General features: G+C 35.9%; 1 protein-coding gene across 14 annotated transcripts in view; it reads right to left on the bottom strand.

The window, feature by feature from the left end:
- Positions 1 to 25790, bottom strand: part of SYNJ1 (synaptojanin 1) — a 119045-nt gene that overhangs the window by 73045 nt on the left and 20210 nt on the right. For all 14 annotated transcript variants that reach the window (XM_074214093.1, XM_074214097.1, XM_074214096.1 and 11 more), the window contains 6 exons: positions 18020 to 18106; positions 16690 to 16957; positions 15219 to 15444; positions 14226 to 14309; positions 10045 to 10106; positions 2343 to 2439 (listed from right to left, as the gene is read on the bottom strand). In XM_074214093.1, the coding sequence (XP_074070194.1) occupies positions 2343 to 2439; positions 10045 to 10106; positions 14226 to 14309; positions 15219 to 15444; positions 16690 to 16957; positions 18020 to 18106 (824 nt within the window). The remainder of the gene's footprint in view (positions 1 to 2342; positions 2440 to 10044; positions 10107 to 14225; positions 14310 to 15218; positions 15445 to 16689; positions 16958 to 18019; positions 18107 to 25790) is intronic.

Raw genomic sequence — 25790 nt, 5'->3', positions numbered from 1 at the left:
AGTGCCATTTCTGGTTCACGTCAGGAACCAGGAACAGTGGTTTAACTATCCTTGACACAGAAAAGTTTGTTCAATGTTTTTGTCAAATCTTTTCCCTTTTTTCTTATGTTTGTAATACTCATTAGATCATAATGCTTGAATGTTCTTAGGATGAATTTGCTTAGTTGGATATCTTGGTAAGATTTTAAACTGATTTTACCACTACTCCCTCTTTCTACCTTATGAGATATATTGCTCATAATTATCATCATTCCCCATAAAATTTTACAAATGAGTTTATATTTTAACCTTTGCAGTCATCTTTTTTTTAAAGTTTTTGCAAAGCAAAGGGGTTAAGTGGCTTGCCCAAGGCCAAATAGCTAGCTAAGTAATAATTAAGTGTCTGAGGCCAGATTTGAATTCAGGTACTCCTGACTCCAGGGCTGGTGCTCTATCCACTGCACCACCTAGCCACCCCCAGTCATCTGTTTTCATTTGGTGCTTGGTTTTCAATTACTTTTAGGTGAAATTATTATAGTTTGTGTCAATGTTATTTCTGTTTTTCACTTAAAGAAAAAGTTTCTCTAAGTTACATAAAACACTTTGAAATCTTTATCCTTATGCTAATTTCTTACATTAAATTTCCTTGCCATTTCTCATCTTACTGCTATAATACTTTCTACTCTGATTTTCCAATTAAGTCTCTGGAAGCTCATTCTAAGGAAAATTTCATACAAGATTCTATCAGCCTTGATACCCTACCTTACCACCTCCCTTCCGTCTTTCTGATTGGAAGGTAGAGCCATGAACTTCAAATTTCCACTGAAAAAGGGAACTCACTTCTGAGCATCTTCTCATTTTTTACTTAGCTATACTATTCTGTACTTCTACAATTCCCCTCCCACTTGTGGTACCTTTCACTCTGCAACTTCTTTTGTGAATTGTCTTCCCATTGCAAATACCTAGAGGGCAGAGACTAGCTTTCTTTTTTATATTTGTATCCCTGGTACTTAGCACAGCACCTAGGACATAGTAGATATTTAGTAAATGTTTATCAGTTGATTAATACAGAAATAGCAAAATAACTTCATTATTAGATTAAACTGCATTTTAGGGAACATTTTTCTAATTTTTCATTAATTATATATTATTCCAGCTATTATAATTACTTTTATATATTTCTCCTCTTTAAAATGACAAAGCAAATTTTTTCTTTCTGACATGTTAACATGAATGTTAACAACATTCTTCAGGTGCTTGTTTTTATTTTAGCTATTTTTATTGAAATTCTTATGCTCTTTCTTCCATTTCAAGATTTAGTGAAATCTTACATGATTTCAAATATATTTTCCTCAGTTACATAAAGGCATTATCACCTTCATAATGTCTGGTATTTGCTGACAATTACGATTTTTACATTACAATTGTAATGTATCTTCTAACACTTATCATGACTGTGATTCTGACACTGCTATTTATGCATTCTGATTATTTTCCTAGAGGGATTAATCAGTATATAACAAAGCTGAACCTTGTTTTATTATTTCTTGTAATTAGTTCTAATGCACTTTATATTACTTCTCTACTTCTATTCACATACCTAAAAATTTCTATGAGAATATGTCCAGAATCAGTATCTGAAAGTTTAACTAGATCTGTATAATGCTATCTAATTATTCCTAATAGTTGAAATGCAAAGAAAAACAAAGGACCTCTGGCATAATTTTGAGATACTACAGAGAAGGTTTTTAATTTCTATTTCTACAATATTGACAAGGAAGTAAGAAAGTGAAAACAAATGGAAGAGGAAATGACTAATTCCACTTTAGGGGATTAAATCTCTCTACTTTTACTCCTTTAACCTTTTGATTACAGCCAAAGCTCATTATATGGATATCAAATTCACAAAATATTAAAAAATATATTATCTTTAGAGAATTTATGGAAGGACCTATAGAAGTTGCACTAAGTACAAATAGATGATGTATCTATATCTATGAGTTCATTGTCTCAATGAAGTTTTCAAGTAAGCAGAGCAAGGAGAATAATAGTACACTCTTTTTTTGCATAACATATTTAGAACATAGTGAAGGGATGAGAAGAATTGAGGGACATGGGACAACTCTGACAATTTTTTAAAATAAGATTTCTATCACTGCACTTTGAAAAACTCTTTATGAAAATTAAATGTTCCCTGATGGCTCTATTTCACAGGATGGCTGGGAATTTTAAAGTATTCTGTATAAGTGTCTGAAATTACCATTAATGGAGCTTCCAATACGTCTCTTATGACTTACATACTTGAGCACCTAGTGATTTTAGATTTTTAAGAACCATGGAAGATAAAAGTTAATAATACATACCTGGAAAGTTTTACTGAGCATATCCTCACCTTCCTTAGTTCCAAGTAAATTTACAATGATTTGTTGGCCATATAAATTCTTAAGAGTTCTAAAATGCCTATTGAACAAAGATAAAAGCAATATACTTAATACTATAAATTAGTACAATGCTATAAATATATAGATATGACAATCTATAGAAAACACTCACATGGCAGTACATTTAACTTATTTGAATTTATAAACATTGATTACATATAGAGTACTTGCATTACCAATGTGAACAATAGTCAATAGAGTTCACTAATATTCTCATGGGAGAGAAGGAAATCAAACATATACACAAACAAATTGAGCACAAGACAAAATGTGATGAAGTCAAAAAAGAGGGACAACAAAATTTAGAGAGAAAGTTATTTTCAGTTAGGGGTCAAGGAAAGCTCAAAGAAGTGTGGAGCACTGAAGGAAGGGGAAGAATTCAAAGATGCAGAAAAGTAAAAGAAATATTTGGAGATATGAACAAATAGATCTCATGAATAGAAAGGATAAGATTGACAAACAATTCTAAGAAACAGAGTATGTGAAGAGGAGTAGTAAAAAAAAGGTTAGAAAGGCATGCTAAAGCCCAAATTTAAGAGGCTTTAATTGTATGTAATTTAACAAAAACATATCAACGACCTATGTGCTAGGTACTAGGAACAGATACCACCCCCCCCCCCCCGAAATAAAGCTTGGGCAAAGACAATGAGGCAAAAGACAATGCTCAATTTGGGAGCTTTTAAGTAAGTCAGTGCGGTCCAGAAGACTCAATGATGATGATGATGATGAAAGTTAACATTTATGATGTGTCAGTCACTGTGCTAAGAGCTTTACAATTATTATCCTAATTAATCCCTACAACCACCATGGTGGTGGTGGTGGGAGTAGTTGTTATTATCCCCAATTTATAGTTGAAGAAACTGAGATTGAAACAGGTTACATGACTTGTCCAGCGTCACACAGCCAGTGTGTGAAGAATTTGAACTCAGGTCTTTCTGACTCCAGGCCCAGGGTTCTATCCAATGAACCACCTAACTTCATGAAAGATGGCAATGTGAAATAATCCTGGAAAAGTAGACTGGAACAAGACTGTGAAGGGCTTTAATTGCTAAGATGAGGAATTTTTATTTTAAGCAAGTGAGTGTCCAGGTTATTGTAATGCTTTAGGAATATGAGGCAGGCAGCTGAGGGGTGTTATTTATAAATAAGAAGTTATTGATATTAGGGGAACCAATCATGAGGCAATAATCCAAAAGTGATAAGGGTCTTCCCTATGATGATGGCTAGTGAGTAGAGAGAAGGAAAGATGCTATGGAGGCAGACATGACATGGTAGGGAGGAAAAGAAAAGTGAACAATCAAAAGCAACTCCAGAGTTGTAAACCTGAGTGAACTGCAGCTGGAACATATGGAATTTTGGAGGAGGGATGGGGAAATGGAAGGGCAAAATAATAATTCTGGAGGGATGTGCCAAAAAGGGTCAATTCTGGAAACCCAGGAAAATATCTAGCATACTGCTAGAGATGGGGGCCTAGGAGTTAGGAATTATTTCAGAAGCTGTATGAAGGTTTAACTGGAGAGGAAAGAGAGAAAAGAGGAATTCTATAATTTTAATAATTTAAGGAGATATGTTGAGGGCTTAATACAGTGATGGCAGGGCGCCTAGGTGGCCCAGTGGATAGAGCACCAGTCCTGGAGTCAGGAGTAGCAGATACTTAATAATAACTTAGCCATGTGTCCTTGAGCAAGTTACTTAACCCCATTTGCCTTGCAAAAACCTAAAAAGAGTTACAAAAAGACAATGATGGCAGTGGTAGGAAAGAGAAGGGCTTCCATTAAAGATATAGAGTAATATGGAATCCATAGAAATGATTTTGCCTATGTAATTTCAAATAGTCTAAAACAGTTGGAACTCTTTAGTAAAATAAGTAGGTACCAAGGTAGAAAAGAGAATTCCTAATTCCTTACTGTGAATCATCTCTTTTGCTCTAATCTCCAAGGATGAGATAAATTTTTTCCTTCTTACAGTGACCCTTCTCAAATGAAATAAGATATGAATAACATTTTGCAAATTTTAAAGTGCTATAGAACTGTTAGCTATTATTGTTATTTTTTATAGCTTTGCCTCTGATCTCATCTCCTCTGAAAGGATACTCCAGCAAACTTCCCCTTTCTACAATTTAAATTTCTCTTTAGCCATTGATTCCTCTCCTGTTGCCTTTAACTATACCCAGGTATCTCTAGTCTTTAAAAAAAAAAATCTTCCCAAGACTTCATCATTCCTTCAAATTTCCATCTTATCTTTGTCCTTATACCATAAAACTCCTTTATAAAAGTTTTAAAAAGCTGTTTTTAAAAAGCTTTGTTGCCTCAGTTTTCTTACTTTCTATCCCCCCTTTGCACTTTGCTTTAGAGCCATCACTATTTCCAAAGTCAGTGATCTCTTTATTGATAACTACAATAGCCTGTTCTCAGTCCTATCCCTCTTGATCTCTCAGTAGTACTTGACACAGCTAACCAACCCAACTCTTCTCCCTAAGTTATCATGACACGATTCTGTCATGGCTCCCTTCCTATCTAGCGTACCAATTCCTCTCGGTCTTCCTTGAAGAATTATCATCCATTCCCCTACCCTGATGCATTGGTATTTCACCAACTCCCGTGAGTTTACTTGATCTTTTTAAGGATAAAAGAACCACATATTAGGAGCTAAAAATGGCCTCTATCATCTAATTTTATAGATGAGAAAATTGAAATTGAGAGAAGTTAAGTATCCAAAATCATATAGGTTAAGAAAGTGGCAGAAATAGAATTTGATTCCAGGTCTTCCAATTTTGAACCCAATGATTTCCCTATTATATCATTTTGTCCTTCTAAATCCAAATCCAATGCTCCCTTTGTATCACATTGCCTCCTCCCCCTTCTCTACTCCACTTTGATATACAGCTGTCAAACTGATATATCTAAAGGTCAAGTCTCACCATGTCAGTTCACTACTTATGAAATTACAGGGATTCCCTACTACTTTTTGGATAAAATGCAAACACCTGTTTAGCATTTAAAACCCTCCATATAATCTGACTTAAGTTTATATTACTAGGCTTATACATATACCTAATGCTTATATATTCTGATTCAGGTGAACTAGCCTTTACTATTCCCTATTTTATTTCCTGCTACAATATGTGTCACTCACATCTGGAATGTGCTTCCTCCTCACATCTCTTTGAATTCCTAGCTCCCTGTGAGGATCAGTAGCTCAAGAGTCACCTTTCTCAACACACCTTCCTTTATTTCTTCCAGTGTTCTGTCACCACAACTGTGTCCTACTTTGTACAGAGTCTATATTTACTATCTTTGAACAAATTCCACTAGTAAAATGTCAGCTCCTTTAAAGAAAAGATGAACTAAATTTGGTACTGGTATCCTCAATATCTAGCATAGTGGTTGGCACATGATAAATTGTTAATAAATGAAAGGAACAGAAACTGAATCTGTAATAAGAGGACCTGGACTTGCTTACAGAGGGTTGGTCCTAGGTTTCTTCAGAAAAAATCCAAATCTGTGTCCTCTGTCATTGGTGAAAACAGAGAAACAGTGGGTCAATGGAAAAGTTACAAAGGGATAAAACAAAAAGAATCAGAGATAGAAAAAGGAACCCAGTTCTGCTACCCTTTGAGTTAATAGCTCAGAATACCAGGAGCTTCCAATTTAAATGAAAAGTTCGGGGGCAGAGTCAAGATGGTGACAAGAGCGGATCATGTCTTAGGTGCTCTCTCGTAAATCTTCTTAACTAAGGACTTTAACTAAATTTTCAAGAGACAGAAGCCACAGAGGGACCCAGTGAGGCAGTTCTCCTACTCAAGGTAACCTGGAAAAGAGCAGAAAGGCTCTGCTCCCCAGAGCGTGGCTCACAGCAGCAGGGGAAGTTTCCTGACTTATGGCCCGGGGGAGCACTGGGCAAAAATTGGGGGAACAGCCTGGGACCTTTGCCAGAGCAAGCATGTGAAGTCCAGCCCTCAGGGCACACAGCAAGCAGCATGGCCACTGCATTCCAGATCCAGGAAACAAAAGCAGGCAGAGCCCCTAAGCAGGAGCCCTCAGGGCATGAGCCCATTGAGCTGAGGGAGGGGAAGTGAAGAGAGACTGCCAAGCTCTGTCCTCTGCCCCTGGAACAAGACTCTGGGGCTCTGAACACATTCAGACCCTGATCGAAGTCTAGGGCACCACCCATAGAGGGGCCCCCACCACCTCAGCCCTGTAGCAGAGGGGGGGCACATATGGTCATTCACAGACCAGGAGGGAGGACAGAGCCTCACACACTGAGACCCTTGTGGGAATGGCCCAAAAGTTCAGGAAGCACCCCCAAAACAGGCTTAGGCTGGGAAAATGAGCAAGTAGAGAAAAAAAGAGGAACACCATTGAGAAAAACATTATCTATGATCCCAAGAAGGATCAATATAGTCAGTCTGAAGATGAGGAAACACAAGCTCCTGCATCTAAAGACTCCAAGAAAAACAGAAATTGGGATCAGGCCATGACAGAATTCAAAAAAGACTTTGAAAATCAAATGAGGGAGTTAGAAGAAAAACTGGGAAGAGAAATGAAAGAGATGCAGGAAAAACATGAAAATGAAGTCAGCAGCTTAGTCAAGAAAATCCAAAAAAATACTGAAGAAAATAGCATGCTAAAAACCAGCTTAGGTCAAATGGATAAAACAGTTCAAAAAGTTATTGAGGAGAAGCATGCTTTAAAAAACAAAACTGGCCAGATGGAAAAAGAGATAAGAAAACTCTCTGAGGAAAACAAATCCCTCAGACAAAGTATAGAACTCAGGGAGACTGATGAATTTACGAGAAAACAGGACTCATTACTTCAAAAGCAAAAAGATGAAAAATTAGAAGAAAATGTGAAACATCTCATTGAAAAAAACAACTGATATGGAAAACAGACTTAGGAAAGATAATTTAAAAATTATTGAAATACCTGAAAGTCATGATCAGGAAAAGAGCCTTGACATCATTTTCAAAGAATTATTACAGGAAAATTGCCCTGATATCCTAGAAGCAGAGGGCAAAATAGAAATGGAGAGAATCCACCCATCTCCCCTGGAAAGAGATTCCCCCCCAAAAAAAACAACCCCCAGGAATATTATAGCCAAGTTCCAGAACTCCCAAGTCAAAGAGAAAATATTACAAGCAGCCAGAAGGACACAATTCAAATATCGTGGAGCTGCAGTCAGGATCACACAGGACTTAGTAGCAACTACATTAAAAGCTTATAGGCCTTGGAATATAATATACTGGAAAGCAAAAGAGCTTGGAATGCAACCGAGAATCAACAACCCAGCAAAAAATCAATGTCCTCTTCCAGGAAAAAAGATGGACTTTCAATGAACCAGGGGAATTTCAAACGTTCCTGTTGGAATGGCCAGAGCTGAACAGAAGGTTTGATCTTCAAATACAGGACTCAGGTGAAGCATAGAGATCGGAGGAGAAGGGGAAAATATGAGGGACTTAATGAGGACGAATTGCATGTATTCCTGCATAGAGAAATGACACTGATAATACTCATATGAACCTTCTCAGTTAATAGAGCAGGTAGAAGGAGCTTTTATAGTTGAAGCACAGGAGAAAGCAGAATTTGAAGATAAAATATGGTGTAAAAATGGAGTCAATAGAAAAAAGGGAAATGTAATGGGAGAAAGAAAAAGGAGAGGGGGAATAGGCCAAGATATTTCATATAAGGTTTTTCTTTATTACAGTGAGCTATTGCAATGATATGGAAGGGGGGGAAGGCAAGGGGGAAATGAGGGAATCTTTGCTCTCATCAGAAGTGGCTAGGAGAGGAAACAACATATATACTCAATGAGGTGTACAGACATCTGGAGTAAGAAGGGGGGGGACAGGGGGAAGGGGGTGATGTGAGTGATGGAGGAGAGGATGGACCATGGGGGGAGAGTGGTCAGATATAACACATTTTCTTTTTTACTTCTTGCAAGGGGCTGGGATTGGATGGCCTGTCCAGGACCATAGGACCAGGTGGATGCTGGGCCTAAGGGGTGGTATGGGGGCTCAGGGCCTCTTGGCCCCAGGGCCAGAGATCTGTCTGCTGCACCACTCAGCTACCCTGCAGCAGAGCCAGAGTGAAAGGAGAGAGAAAATATAGTACACAGTAGTGGAGAAATACGAAAGGAGGGAGTTGCGCTCAGCAATGGCAATGGTGGAAAAATATGGAAGTAAGTTTTGTGATGGACTTATCATAAAGAATGTGATCCACTCACGACAGAGTTGTTAGTATTGGAACAAAGACTGAAGCACATTTTTTATTATTATTATTTTGGAGGGGGTGCAGGGCAAATGGGGCTGGGTGGCCTGCCTGGGGCCGCATAGCAGCATGATCATTGGGTGTCTGAGGCCAGATTTGGACCCGAGTGCTCCTGGCTCAAGGGCCAATGCTCTGTCCGCCACCCAGCCACCCCTACTATTATTACTATTTTATTTCATTTTGGGTCTTTTTTTCTTTTTTTTCTTTTTTGGCTTTTGCAGGGCAGTGGGGTTGGGGTGGCTTGCATGTCACACCATTGGGTGAATGTTGGGTGTATGGGGCCGGATATGGGCTCAGGTGCTCCTGGCTCCAGGGCTAGTGCTCCGTCCATTGTGCCACATGGCCATACCTACAATTATTACTATTTTTTTAATTTTAATTTTTTTCTCTCCCCTTTACTTTATTGCTCAAGTGAGTCTATATTTTTTGGGGGGAGGGGGTATTTTATTTACTCTTAAACAAGAATATTTTATTAATGCATAAAAAACATTATTTGTAAAAAAAAAAGTGCATACCCTTTGATTCAGCAATACCACTCCTCGGTCTATACCCAGAAGAGATGATGAAAAAGGGTAAAAACATCACTTATACAAAAAATATTCATAACAGCCCTGTTTGTGGTGTCAAAGAATTGGAAATCAAGTAAATGTCCTTCAACTGGGGAATGGCTTAGCAAACTGTGATATATGTATGGAACACTATTGTTCTATTAGAAACCAGGAGGGATGGGAATTCAGGGAAGCCTGAACTGATGCTGAGTGAGATGAGCAGAACCAGAAAAACACTATACATCCAAACAGCAACATGCGGGCAATGATCAACCTTGATGGACTTGCTCATTCCATTGAGTGCAACAATCAGGGACAATTTGGGGCTGTCTGCAATGGAGAATACCATCTGTATCCAGAGAAAGAACTGCGGAGTTTGAACAAAGACCAAGGACTATTACCTTAAATTTAGAGAAAAAAAAAAACCCTGATATCTTATTTCTGATCTTGCTATCTCTAGTACTTTATGTTTCTTCCTTAAGGATATCATTTCTCTCTTATCACACTCAATTTGGATCAATGTTTACCATGGAAACAATGTAAAGACTGACAAACTGCCTTCTGTGGGGGTGGGGGGTGGGGGAGGGAAGTAAGATTAGGGGAAAAATTGTAAAACTCAAAATAAATAAAATCTTTAATAAAAAAAATAAAATCTGAAAAAAAAAATGAAAGTTCATGGAAAAATAAGGATTTGAATTTTACTTCACACTTAAATTGGCTAAAATAGAATTCCTGCCTAAGAAACTTAAGTTTCTAAATTCATAAAAATGAAACAATTACCAAAAAAACTAAAAGAAAAGCTAATTTTACCTGTCAAAAGCAGGTGCATTGGCTTCAAATCCCCTTGACATTCTAACACGATGAGATCCCACCTTGAAAAAGAATATTATATTTAATCATATAAGAAAATCACATGAAATAAAATAGCAGATTTAGAGCTAGAAGGGTCTATTTGATCCAACCCTGTCATTTTACAGATGAAGAAAATGAGGCCAAGAAAAGCCAAGCATTTATTAATTGATTTGCTCAGAGTCACACAGGTGGCAGATATCAGAGGTAGTACTGGAGCCAAGGTCTAGTCTGAATGCTAGGTTCTCTATAAAACCTTTTCTAATTTTGTTAGCAATGATCTTTGGACTTTGAGGAGCAATTAACTTTAGGCTTAAGCTTGTCTCCTATGTAAATAGATTTTATTTGAGTGAGTGAATCAGAGAACATTTAAATTTATTTTTTATCAAGCACTGTGTTAATAGAGGATTCAAATTGGAAAAGTGGGATGGTCCCCTGCTCTCAAGAAGTTCACAATCTAATTGTGAATATAAAGAAAATTCACCTGCAGAATGAATAAAAAGGGCCCTCAAAGTCCTAAGATGAAAGAGATGGCACAGTCTGAGAGATTCTGAGGTTTCCTAAGTAGGTTAGATGACAGTGCTAGAGGACAACAGAATGCAAATGCAGAACAGAAGGCTTGAAGGATCTCAGCAGCTGCAGGCAAGAAATATGGTAATGTCTGGTAGTCCTCAATTTCATGGGAAGGAATAAAATTGTTGACTCTCTGTTGGACATTCTTTCCAAATCTAAGACTTCTTGAGTTCACACAAAGAGTTGAAAAGAACCATAAATAAAGGTAAAAAAGGAGTATGGGGCATACTGGCCAGGACCCTGGTATCAGCCCCAGGTAGGAACAGAGTATCCTCTACTTCAATCACTGTGGCTTCCATAACCTGAGACAGGCATTTAATAGTTTGGAAGATTTGGGAAGTCAGAAAGCACATGGGATGACCACAGGAAGGGGGCTGAGGAGTCAGCAAAAAACAAGGCTCCAAGGAGTTGGGGAAATTTCCCAGGCCTCTTGCCAATAACATCCCCTTAGAGTTACTTTTTTATCCTGTTATTACTTGCCAGCCATGTTTTCTTTTCTCCCATAAAACTCCTTGGATTTGTCTATTTTTTTTACCTCTATAAAAAATCTTTCAGAAAAATCTGCTGCTTCTCAATAAGCAAAGCTTTTCCATCACAAGACCACAGTGGAATAGAGGTACACAGATCCTTGTGAGGCTGAGATATTTTCATTGTTCATCAAATATAAAACCACAATGAATTTTTAAAAAATAGACTTCTTATGCTCCTTCTTGTTTCTTAGAGCCCAAGGAAGGACAATGTTACAGGCTTTTTACCATTCCATTCATAAAGAACTAGTCACCTACATTTCAAGGGAAATACTAGCAGTCCTAGACAGTCTAATAACATAAACAAGATCAGATCTATGGTATGGTTGTCACAGGAAGGGGGAAAGAGTAGATGATAAAGTAGTGAAATTAAGGAACATAGTTTAACTAGATTTTTGGCTTGAAATTCATTGTATTTTTCCCATTGACTCACATTAGATTATAATCAGGAAGCACACATCATTTACATATATGGGTATTTTTATACTCACATGGAATAGAATGGTCAAAACAGAATGGATTTGAGCTAGGCATGTAGAAATAAGTTAAAATTGGATTTAAAGAATTTCACATTGTTTTATAAGGCAACAATGCTAAATTGTCCACCTTCTTCTGTAATATTCAACAAGCATTTATTAAAATTGTATAGGTGAACTTTTATTTTAAAATTAGTGAAGGCTAATTTCCATATAGTAAAAAAATTTATCCTTGTGCTGATATCAGTCCTTTAATCTTTTTCTCAATTTTTTTTTTTCAGGATCAGCAACTTGTTATGAATTAGGTTAAAGTTGCTTTAATTTCACTAATAATAACAGTAATAGGGGTGGCTAGGTGGCACAGTGGATAGAGCACCAGCCCTGGGTTCAGGAGTACCTGAGTTCAAATCCAGCCTCAGACACTTAATAATTGCCTAGCTGTGTGGCCTTGGGCAAGTCACTTAAACCCATTGCCTTAAAATTTAAAAAAAAAAGTAAAAAACAATAATAAAAGTAATAATAATGTTTGTCCATTTCTGAAGAAGTAATGGCATGACTAGCACATGAACTGGATTTGAATGGGGGATGCTGTGGTAAGTCACCAGTCTCACTTTCTTCTCCAGAGTCAGCTGAGTCCAGTAGCCAGATACAAAACAGGATGACTGGAGATGGCTCCGGGTGGAAGGCAATCAGGATTAAGTAACTTGCCCAAGGTCACACAGCTAATAAATGTCAGAGTCTGGATTCAAACTCCTCTACTCCTGATTCCAAGGCCAGTCTATCTGCTGCGCCATCTAGAAGCAGATAGAGTACCGGCCCTGGAATCAGGAGGACCCAAGTTCAAATTTGACCTCAGATATGTAATGATAATAGTTAACCTTTAAATAGTACTTACGATTTCTCAAACATTACACTAAATAATTTACAATTATTATCATCCTGGGGTGAGGGTTGGAGGTGGATTTTCTTATCCTCATTTTGCTGATGAGAAAACTGAGGCAAATGGAGTTCAAATGATTTGCCCAGTGTCACACAGTAATAGTCTAAGGTCACATTTGAACTCAAGTTTTCTTGACTATACACTGCCTATAACATGTCAGTGGTTGTTACACAGATAGCCTGCTTGAAAATGACTACCATATTAGTGATGAATCTTAGGATATAATTAATTTTAATGTCTTAGAATACAATAAGTTTCATCTTTTTTTAGGTTTTTTTGCAAGTCAAATGGGGTTAGGTGGCTTGCCCAAGGCCACACAGCTAGGTAATTATTAAGTGCCTGAGGCTCGATTTGAACTCAGGTACTCCTGACTCCAGGACCAGTGCTCTATTCACTGCGCCACCTAGCCTCCCCAATAAATTTTATTTTCTGTGCTATTACCAATACCTTACTCCTCCTAACTCTTTTTGATGAAAATTTTCATTAAATATAAGTATGAAATATCTATATATTCTTCAAGCTTTTGACTTTTAATTCATCAGTCAACTTTTGCTCCATTTTTTCTGTGAGGCCAACCATTGTACTGAAGTTACCGAGTTTTTTTTTAACTGATTTAATTAAGAGGATTTTATCAAGTTCTTGATAGGATTTCTCTACTTCATTTTTTACAACAGGAACAGCTCAATTATCTTCACAGTAATCCTTTTTACAAATTCTCATCATTATCAGAAGATCAAATGTCCCAAGAAACAAAAAGGACAAAACTAATTTATTTTCTTTCCAAAGACCTGAGTCATACTTTTTGTAGTTTCTTTTTTCTCATTATTTTCTCCCAAACTATCCCTTCTTTTTAACTACCCTAACAAGGATCTGAGCACCATCATTCTCTCAGTCACCAAGGCTCAAAAGCCAGATCTCATCCTTACTTTATCTCTCTCTCAATACCATGTCCACATAAACAATCAGTTCTCAAGTACTGTCAACTCTACCCTTGTATATGCCCACCATTTTCTCCTCTGATATTGCTATCACCCTGGTGTATACCTTCATAGCCATATCTGTATGTAGGCCTTCCTGAATCAAGTTTCTCCCCATCCTAGTGTATCACTCAAACTTATCTTCCTAAAGCAAAGATCTTTTCTAGTCACTCTAGCAGCTCCATGATACTCCAGGACCAAATATAAATTGCTCTGGCTTTTAAAGGTCCTTTATAACCTGACCCCTTCCTATCTTTCCAATTTTCTGACATTTTACTTACCAACATGTATTTTACAATCCAGTAAGACTGGTCTCTTTGATGTTCCTTGCACAAGAACTTTCATCTCTTAACTCTAGGAAATTTCACTGGCCATGTATCACTCATGCCTCTCTTCACTCATCTCTTCCTACTAGGTCCTAGCTAAAATTCAACTTCTATAAGAAACCTTTCCTGATCCTCCCTGATGTGAATCTTTGTGCCAACTAGAGGAAAATATCTTACTGAAAATTAAAATACAGCAAAAAAAAAAACACTAAATGATCTGGGATGAAGAGTGAAGTGCTGTTGAAGAGAGCAGAGAAGAAAGAAGTTTTGGATTCAAGGGAAATTTTCCTAATGAAAAAAGTTTCACAATATCAAAAACATACTTGCAAACCAGGTTGCTCCCAAAACAATGGTACAGATCCACGGATTTGTATGAAGGAAGATACAGCATCATCTAAAAATATAACCTGAGAAGAAAAACCAAAGTTTCATAGTCAAAGCACAGTTATGTATTTAAATTTTTTTTTGTGATTTTACCTTTACCTCATAAAGGAATCAAATCTATTAATTTATAATTCCTGAGCTTTTGGAAAAAATTAATTGAAAAATTAATCAAGATGCTTAGAAATATTTCAAACTATGTTAACTTAAGATTTAATAACATCTGTTTTAAATCAACACATATAATTTTCATGAAAAGAACTTGAGGTAATAAAAATAGGAATTGAAAATTCTCAAAACTAATAAAGGTGCATTATAAATACACTATTTTGATTACTTTTCTAAGAAGTGAACTCTCCAATTTAGTATTGTACCTATAGATGATGTATAACTTTGATTTTCTTTACTCCTACAATTTTATATTTTAAAATTATACTTTATATCTTTGAAACACTAATTTCCAAGTTGAATGTTTTAAGATCTGCAAGCATGCACACATAGAGAAATACTTTGGGCTAAATTTCAGTTGAAGTTTCTAACCATATTATGGAATACTTATGTCATTTTTTAAAAAAAGATTTTAAAGTGTGTTTGATTTAACCAAAAATGATTCTTTTAAAATATCCACTAGTATTTATATAATTCAGTATTCATCTGATAATACCTAAACCAACACAATAGTTAGATAATTTGTTGGGTTATATACAATTTGCTATAACTGGAGTGTTATAAGTTTTCATTTTGGAAAAACTTTAGAGAAAACTTTTTACCTTTAATGATATAATGACCAGGAAAGCAATGATAGATCATGGAATGACTTTGTTACAATTATGAAAAATGTTTTGAGTTTTGTAGGAAATATGTAATTAGACTATTGTTTTTTAGGCCTTCTAGGAAAACTAAATGAAACGAGATAAAAAAAAAAGAACTAATACCTGTTCTGTTTCTACAAAATTTGCAACATGACCATCGTCATTTGTTCCCCGAACATTAAACCTGGTCCCAGCTCGTTCACAACTTAGACGTGAAATAAGGCAAGCTTTTGCCTGTTTGTGAGCAGCATAAATTGTTCTAATTTCAACTCCTCCACACATAAGCCGTAATAACCAGTCATCACAATTCACACCATAGTGCTTGAGATGTAAGTGTAGCGATTGATTCCTAATGAAAAAAAAATTAAATTAGGTTACTGAAAACAAAATATATGACAAAGCTTCAATTCAACCCAAGTGCCCTTCAATGGGTAGATCTGCATACATATTATTTAAAATGTTGATAGAGATGAAATGAATAACAGTATAATTGAGTTCATTCATCCAACTCATACCCATCATTAAGAGACTCTGCTGTCCTATTGGGGAATGTGGGATGAGAATGCAAAAAAAAAAAAAATTGGGTAAATAATGGGCATACATTTGGCTGCCCTGTGATTTGCATTCCATGATTTGTGAACTTGGGCAAATCACTTTCTCTCTTTTCTCATTTTAGAAAAGAGAATACTACTTCACCCTACATTCCCAAATAGGATAATGTATGTGAAATATAAAGTGGCACATAAACATAAAAGTTTATTAAATATTAAACAAGGTCTTTTGGGATCATCTTCAATAAGAAAATGTAGACATCAAATGTAGCACTTTGTAGGAAAAGTAGCAAAAAAGAAATAGTGATTAAGCATACCTGGAGTTTATAAAGAAATCCTAGGGGAGCCTTTTGAAAAATATGGATTATGTATATATGTATGCACAAAGGCGTACGTATGAATATGTACATATACATATAAAGATCTAGAAAACATATATATATATATATATATATATATATATATATATATATATATATTTCCATCTCTCTGTCTTGGCTCTGTTTCAAATTCTTTGTATAAAAGAGAATTAAAAGCAAGATGACAAAAATGATACAAATTTGTTTTGGCTACATGAAAGTAACTTGCAATCATTTTCTTATCAACTTATTTCCAACTGCCAAGGGCATGTTAGTTGCATATGTCATGTCAAGATAACTTGTTTTGTTAAAAGTATTAAGTTTTGTTCACATTCTCAAAGTCAGTTTGGTTCACGTAACATGATAGCACACCAAAACAAGTAAATTAATAAATACTGCTGGTAATTCTGGTTCCAGAAGGTTAAATTGCCAGAAATCTTAACTTCTGGATAACTGCAATATTATGCATTATTATCAAGCCATGGTACTATTAATATCACAGAAATTGCAGTGATGCCATTTCTAATTTGAATACTATAATTTCTAAATTAAAAGTGATATTCTACATGAAAGACCAAAAATAATATTAAAAATCTAAATTACTTTAAATTAATCTAATTAAATATATAATATTAGCCAGAAAAATTTTATAGTACATGAATAAAATGGGAAACATGAACTCACCAGAAAAATCTATCGTCAGTTGTGCGGTCTTGAATGCTACGATGGGCATTAAGACTCAAATCTAAACTTGATCCAGTGGCAGACCATGCAAAATAAAAGTTTCCTGAATTCAAAATTTTACGCACTTCTGAAATGCGGTCTTCATCTGATGAATCAATTCTTAAGGATATAAATTCAGTGGATGTAACTCTAAAAACTTCAGACTCCTGAATTTTTCCAACAGACATGCATCCTGTGACTAGAACCAGATACTGCGCCATTATATCTCCTATAAAACCAAAGAGATAGTTGATGAAGTCCACGGAGTTTTCAAACATAAATTAAAAATTTCTTTTGGAAGTATTATATTCCCCCTCATTTGTAAAGTTCTTGTTTTTACTGAGAAACATCAAGGAAATTCTAAGTTTCACCAACTCACTAACAAATAGAAAAAAATTAACTTTAACATTTAACATTGCTTTGAAATATCCAAATATTAAAAGAATGCTATCAATATTTATTAAATTATTTATGGTACCCTTAAGAAGCTTCTTCAGCCTCTAATTAAGGCATTAGAAACAAGTACCTAGGGGCGGCTAGGTGGTGTAGTGGATAAAGCACAGGCCCTGGAGTCAGGAGTACCTGGGTTCAAATCCAGTCTCAGACACTCAATAATTACCTAGCTGTGTGGCCTTGGGCAAGCCACTTAACCCCATTTGCCCTGCAAACCCCCCCCCCAAAAAAAAAGAGAGAGAGAGAAACAAATACCTAGTACTAGATGTCCTATCCCAGGGGGCATCAATGTAATTTCCTTGAAAAGAACACTTTAGTCTACATATATAAAGGAAAGTCTTTATCTTATCAGTGAACATGAAGTTCAAGTCTACTGTTCTGCATTTTCCCAGCTGGAGCTACCAGTTTTTTCTCAAAAACATTTTAAAAAAAGGATAAATTTTTTATGCGGGAATGTGGAACACAATGCTTTATAAGTGTTCTAATAAATCATTGTTCCATCTTAATAATAGGCCTACCTATTTATTGTTCACACAGCAGTCCCTTTTAACCATGAAAGCTTTATCCTACATTATCAAGATCAAATCAGTTAGGTCACATCAATACTTAAAAGTGATTCCAAATAACACAGACACCATCATCTAAATCTGAAGATCACCATATTTAAAGTTAGAAATAGATCATCTAATCCTAACCCCTCATCTAAATATAACAAAACCAAGAAATAAGATCTGCTAGAGTAGATCTCACTTCACTCTATTTTTCTTTGTTTAAATGTATAAAAATAGGAATAGGATAAAAAATAACTTTATTGAAAAGTTTTGCTTATTAAACTTACCTAGGTTCAGGCGTAATACGCCTAAGAGTCCATACGCATCCATTACTTTGGAATACATTCCTTTGATTGCCTCTTTTTCTGCAGATGCTACAAAAATGTTTTAAGATATAAGGAAAAATAACTTGAACTTTAAACAACAGTTCTCTACTTAATCTAAAGTTTAAAGGATTCAGTCTTTGAAATCAGGTTCTTCATACTACAAATGCACCACACAACTATTTCTGATACAAACATACAAACACACACACACACACACACACACACACACACACACACAGGAAAACATAGGTGGAAAATGGGCTCTACAACAAATTCAATTGGTTCTTATTGTTACAGAGAAATCCTTTCTAAAGAAGAGCTTCTCTGATTAATACTCTACCCCCACCACCCTTTGTTAGCTGTTTGTGAACTCTGTTGTGAACTCTTCTTGATTACCAATCTATAATCCCCCTTCCTCTCTACCCCTTACTGAAGATGTCAAACACTTCACTGAAAAAAACTGAAGACCTTAATCAAAAGCTCCCTTCGCCAATTCTACACTCTAAATCACCTGGACATCAGGGTAATACAGAGAAGGAACAGTGGGTATGGAGGAAGATGAGATAGGTTCAAGTTTGTGGCATAAACTTCATTCACCTAATCTGTAAAATGAAAGGGTTTGACTAGATGACTTCTAAGGTTTCTTTCAGCTTTAGAGTTTTAACTGTCTCCACTGAGACACTATCTCATACCTCTAGACTTTTCCCTCTATGTAGACCTTTTCTCTGCATAGTTGTAAAATTGTTGATTTTAGGTTAACAAGTCTGGCCATGTCACTCCTTTGCTCAAGAATCATCAGGAGTAACACTTACTGTGTTACCTTAGACAAATCACTGAACCCCAACTGACTCACATTCAATGCTACCTCCAGTCATCCTGATTCAAATCTGGCCACTGGATTCAGTTGGCTCTGGAGGAGAAAGTGAAGCTGATGACTTAGCACAGCATCTCTCACTGAAGAACCATTAGGAGTTCCTTTTGTCTCAAGGATAAAGCATAGACTACTCTGTTTTGCTTTTAAACCCCTTCATAATATCTGGTTTGGACCTGCTTTTTTAAACAAACTGCTTATTACTCTTCTTTATGTATTCTACATTCCAGCCACACCAAACTGCTAGGTATGCTCCAGACATAATATTCCTTCTCTCACCTCCGTACTTTTATATTGCCTATTCCTATCATGCTTCATTACCTAACTTTTAGCTATCCTCCAAGATCAAAGTTCAATTTATAAAATAACTGCTAAAAGCAACCTATTCTTATCACAACCCTTCCTCTTCCCAAACTCCTAGTACCTACCCTCTTGAAATTATACTGAAAGCATTTTGTATTTAATTTTTAGGTACATGCTGCTTTCCCCAATAGAATGTAAGCTTCCTAAGGATAGGAAATGATTCTTTTGGCATTTATATTCCTAGTACCTATTCAAGAGTCTGACACTCAGTGGGCCCTTGATCCATGCTTACTAAATTTCACTGAAAAACATCTGATTCCAGGACATTGCTAGAGAGGGAAACCTGTAATTTGTTGCCTGAATTGATTCTATCTGATTGTGGGACTATTTAGGTCCCCCGTCCAGATAATCATTTCCCCTTGGCAGATTCCAAACATTATGACATGTAATTCTATTTTTAAGGCTAAACTATCAGTGACTATTGCTATGAGATGATGGATGAGGAACCAGCTGAAGTAATTAGCAGTGGTTAATCATGTGATATTCTACATGGGCAATGTTCAGAAGAGATAGCTTTAAGAGTTATGTCGAATCAGCTTATAGTTTAAACTTAAATAATGGTACTCCAAATGACTCAGATTTGATATACTATAAGAAAAAAAGGAAACATATTTATGTTGATATTTGAGAAAATCAAAACCAGAAGACGTTGAAGGAATTTGAAGCAAAATAGAACGATGATTAACAAAATCTCCTCAGAAAGCCACACAATAGGGAAAGTTTCCTCATGTTCCCAAAGGCAACAAGAAATAGCCTAGCAGCTAGGTTGCCTACCCTTTAAAGTTCTCTACAAGTTGGCTTTAGACTCCCTTTCCAGGCTCATTTCACTTAATTTCTTTAAATATCTATGTCTTAGTCAAACTGAACTTTGCTGTGAATTCATCCTGTCTTCTACTTCTTCAATTTTACATTTTTCTTTTTATCTTAAGATCTGTCCAATACTAAGATAGGAATAGAATCGTAGAATTTTCTACGCCTTTTTGTAATTCAGTTAGTTTCTACTTTAAAAATTTAAGTGCTAAGGAGATGGAACATAAGTTTAATATTGCTGTCTATGGTTCCCTTCAGCATAATATAGTTTCCTTTTGTTCTTGGGTTTTCTGATTAATCAATTTTCAGCAGAGTAAACTGCCACACGGAGACTTGCTTTTCACCCCAGGAGGGGAGAATGGCTGAGTTGAGTCTTATTGCATATCAAGTTGTACCACAATGCCGGATTGTGATGGGTGGTGGAAAGGGAGTCCTAAAAGAGCAGGTTGAAGATTAAGGATTAGTTTTTTCTGCTGTTAAGTTCAGAGTTGTGAGTTCCTTAGGATTCTTGGCATCTTAGACAATGAAGGCAGCAAAAACTGTTTTCTCTTCCTGTTTTGGAGAGAACTGTGCCTAGACCTTCAAATTGTTAATTACATGACCCAGGAATCTGGTGATTCTTCTACTTCTAACTACACTATTCCTTTCCTGAAATGAACTCTACCTACATTTCTATCTACTGAAACCCCTCTTTCTCAGGCACTATACCTTTTGCATGAATTCTATTCAAAAATTCATTAAGTATATATTACAATCTTTCCTAATTTCCCCCTGTAAGGTAAAAGTAATTTCTCCCTCCAAAAACTATACCTATGCACTTATTATAAGAAATTATATTTACTTGAAAACATGTCATTTTTGTATCACTAGCACTTTACAATCACAGTATACAATTTTAGAGATTAAAAGAAACTTTAGAGAAGATCCAGTTTCCTCATGAGGAAGTAAATGACCCTTAGGGTTCTTCCAGCTTTAAGTCTATACTCCTAAGATATCCAGTTTGATCTCTCTATTTTATAACCAAAGAAACCAAAATAAAGAGAAGTGAAGTTATTTGCTCATGGTCACACAATTAGTCATGGTAGAACCCAAATGCCCTAACTCCCAATCTAGTGCTCTTTCCATTAGGAACTTAATTCTTTATTTAAACTAGAAGCATTTAGTAAATCTCTGAACTGAAGCTCATTTAAAAATTTTCTATTAATGTGAATTTTAATGATTATTAATTGAGTTCCTCAACTTCCCACATCTACCAGGCCTTTTTAGTCAAGGAAACAACATTATTTCAATCATGTCTACAGAGAGGCTTATCTACAATTTTTCTATTTTAACTATGACTTTTCATTTAAAAAAACTAAAAATTCAATAAAAATAGAAGATGCATAAATAGAGAATAAAGAATGCAAAGGAAACAGAGGATGAAATACATCATTTTTCCCCCTTTATTTTTAGTTCAGCATGCCCTTCTGTTGGGGTAGTCTTTTTAGCATATAGCTTTATTAGGCCTAGCATAATCTCCCGTTGGTATAACTACTACAATGAAGAAAATAGATTTACATGTAAATATACAGAAATTAAGATAAGTAAATTAATTCACAAATTGTCACAACTTTATAACATCATTTTTACATATAAGTATTCCTTAACCAAAATTGATTTAGACATCTTTAAGTAAAATCAGTCTTTTGTTAAACCAGTAGTCATCATTTAAGTGGGAAACGATAAAGTGGAGAGTTCAGAGATGGGCCACCAGAATGGTGAAGTGAGTTAAGTACATGTCAGGCATAACATGTTGAAGGAATCAGGCAATTGTAGCCTGGAGAGGACATAATAAATGTCTTCAAGTTCTGTCACAGGGAAGAAGGATTAGCCTTTTCCTGCTGGCCCCAGAGGGAAGGGAGCAGACTAAGTAGAAGAGGCAAACACATGCTTGAAATCAGGGGAAAAAAAATTCCTGAATATGAAAATTGTCCAGAAGTATAATGGGTAGCCTTAAGAGGTGACCTCTTTTTGGAGGGCTTTGAGCAGAAGGGGACAACTGGCCAACTACTTATTAATTTTATATATATATATAGCATGGATTCCATTCATGTCTGGATTGGAGAAACTGACCAATGAGTTCCCCTACAACTCTCATGTTCTAGGATTCTGTGATCTAAGCTTAGAAGAACAAATAAAGGAAATAATCTTAAGAGTTGAAAAAATCTTGAAGATCATTTTTAGTACAACTTCCTCTATTAGAGAGGAAAATCATGTGGCCCACAGAGGTGAAAAAACTTAGTTGCCTCAGGTTACACTACTACTTAGTGGAAAAGCTGAAACTAAAACTCAAGTCTTAATAAACACCAAAGATATAAAAATGTTTTCTTAAAACTTCACATCCCAAACCTAAGAAGAAGCATGGCATAGAAGACAAGACTTTTAGAGAAAAATGTTTTTTGTTCAAGTCCTTTATTAGCTCATTATAGATCTTTAAGTTACATAATTTTAAAACCCTTTTAAAAAGTTATTTATATTTTAAAGCTTTAGGTTTTTTTTTGTTTTGTTTTGTTTTTAGGATTTTGCAAGGCAAATGGGGTTTAAGTGGCTTGCCTAAGGCCACACAGCTAGGTAATTATTAAGTGTCTGAGGCTGGATTTGAACTCAGGTACTCCTGACTCCAGGGCTGGTGCTCTATCCACTGTACCACCCAGCCTACCAAGCTTTAGTTCTTAAGTAATTATTTGTAATATTTGGAATATGTACTTCAAAAATGTACTACCTGCTGTGAAAAAGTAGCAACTCCTTGGTTCCCTATCATTCCAATATTCCAGAATTTGTTCAAAAGGACTTTTAAACTTATAGACATAATAGATTTTTCACTATTTTTTGAATTTCCAAGACTCACTTTTAAATTCTAATTTTTAAGGTTATATTTATATATTTTATCTATGTAACCATACATTGAACTATTTTACAGTAGCATCTATGTCTATTTTTATCTTTATACATACCACACCTAGTATAATGCCTTTGTTTAGAAACAGTATTTGTTGAATCCGTTGACTACAAAAGTTTTATCTCAGGACCATAGAATAAATTTAGAGGTGGAAGTCTAACTTTTAGACTTCTGTCTAACTGAAGTCTGGTCAATCCCCTTTTTTGGACAGATGAGGATACTATGATCTAAAAGAGTTAAGTGCTTTATTGAAGGTAGAAGAACATCTAAATTCAAACCAGGCCCTCTGATATCAAATTCCATGCTCATTCTACTGTATCATTGGTTCTCCTCCTCCTCATCTGATTGTTCCTCTTAAATCTTCTTTGTTTGTTCTTCATTCATACATAACTATGTTTCTGTGTAGCATGAGGATTTATGCTCTCCTACTTTCCCCTCCTTTGGATAACTAGGGCAGAATTTAGCTTCTAGGACCTAATTTTCCATACCTAGCAATAACACTATCTTCCAATGGCTCATTCTTCCACAAGAAATTTAGTGGGACATGAGTTCAAATTTTAGGGTTCAATTTGGAAAAAAGTTTTAAATTAAACTGAAACTCAATAACATCCAAGGAAATCATTTAACCTCTCAACTAGAACTGCAGAATCCAAGGATATAGTTTGTGAAAAGCAAAACCCCTCAGGGACATCCCTCTATGCACATTAATCTCAAATAGGGACATGCCCAAAGACAAGGGGACTGAATCAATTTATAAAAAGAAAATCAGTATTATAAAATGCCACCAGCAGAGTCAACAAAATAACATTTCTTCAGTTCTTCCTATACAAATGGAGTGAGGACAGAGGAGAGCATAAAGAAAATGCCATTATATTTTGCAGGGACAGAGGAAAGTGGGTGTGGGGCATATATAACCAACTAGGCTGCTGCATTCTTATTTTATTGCTGGTCACAATAAGGAAGGCCCAACTGTTTGCCATTCCATTAGTCTCTGCCCTGCTTCTGTATCTCTGCTTCTCCTCCCCTCTTTGTGTGTCCAAATTTATTGCCTGATTCCAGGCAGATACTGGACAGCTCCCACCTCAAAGAGCTATCTTAACTGTTCCATGGAAGTTTATAGTAGGAACAATAAATGTCATGGTCCTTAATTAAAGGTTCTTTCCAAGATTCCTTTCTTTTTCCTTCTACATTACCTTACCTGGCCATCTCATTATATCCCAATTCAAACTCAAACTTCAAAACAGAACTCATTTTCCTTCCCTCCAGACCCAGGACCAAAACCTATGTGTCATCCATGACTCTTGCATTACAGTAGCATCACATGTCCAATCCATTTCCAAATCTTATATTTTCACTCTTTACAACCTCTTTGATATGAGCCTCCTCTTTACTCACAGTCCTGTCCTCATCATCTCTATTGAATCCCTTGGATTTCTTCACATAAATAGATTATCTCATATTCAGAAATACTCTACCAGTATTCCTAGTTGGTTCCATTTGAACAAGGTAAAATGGAGGTACATTATACATGTATTTAACTTGCATGAATTTAACTGTACACTCTTCACCAATAAATTAAGTAGTATACATTTAATTTATCACCATAGTTATAAAGACTTCTGATCAATCTTTTCTGTCAATCTTTCTCTATTCCAATTCTTCCTTTATTCAGTTGAATTTTTCTAAAGGATAGATCTGATTCATTTAATAAATCAAATGATTCCCTATCACATTCAAGATTCAATACAAAGGGGGCAGCTAGGTGGCGTAGTGGATAAAGCACCGGCCTTGGAGTCAGGAGTACCTGGGTTCAAATCCAGTCTCAGAAACTTAATGATTACCTAGCTGTGTGGCCTTGGGCAAGCCACTTAACCCTGTTTGCCTTGCAAAAACCTAAAAAAAAAAAAGTTTCAATACAAAGTCTTCAGATTTTTATTTAAAGTTTTTTTTTTATAACCTGGTCCTTCCATTGTGTCCAATCTCCTTATATTTTATTCAACTCCAGGCACAATGTGATCCAGTCACATGGAAATGTTTTCTGTCCCTAACTCCTGAAACTCAATCTCCTGATTTGGTTCATTTCTCTTGGCCATCCCTCATATCTGGAATGCTAACTTTTCCCTCTCCTGTGCCTCTTGGTTTCCCTAGCTTGCTTTAAGATTCTTCTCAAATTCTACCTTCACCAGGAGGCCATTCCTGGCCCATGAGCTGCTAAGGCCTTCTCATATGAACTTATCTCTCAGTATCTCTCTCTTTCTCTGTCTCACATTTCATCTTTGCTTTTCCCATTAGAGGTAAGTTCCCTGAAGGTAGGAACTATTTTTTTTTTAATCTTTTCTTGTGTTTCTGGTGCTAAGCACTAGGCCTGGCATAAAATTGACTCTAAAAGTACTCAGTATATTTGGGCTTATCAAATCTTATTTTTATTTTTTTAATTTATTTTTTGGTTTTTGCAAAGCAATGGGGTTAAGTGACTTGCCCAAGGTCACACAGCTAGGTAATTATTAAGTGTCTGAGGCTGGATTTTAACTCAGGGTTCTAAGTCACTATGCCACCTAACCACCCCTTGGCTTATCACATCTTAAGAAAAATAAAATGAGCAAGGTCAGAAAGAGGCACAAAGGCAGACAGTCAACAAGTATTTATAGTGTAATTAGGTCTCCTTATTAAAAACATGGCTTCAGGTGGACTATTGGAAACAAATAGAGCAATAATCATTCCCTCTCAAGGTTCCTAACCTTTCAACTTCA

Source organism: Macrotis lagotis, chromosome 1, assembly GCF_037893015.1.
Source record: "Macrotis lagotis isolate mMagLag1 chromosome 1, bilby.v1.9.chrom.fasta, whole genome shotgun sequence".
Lineage (NCBI taxonomy): Eukaryota > Metazoa > Chordata > Mammalia > Peramelemorphia > Peramelidae > Macrotis > Macrotis lagotis.
The sequence above is the reverse complement of the archived record's forward strand: the minus strand, read 5'-3'. Positions and strand labels throughout refer to the sequence as shown.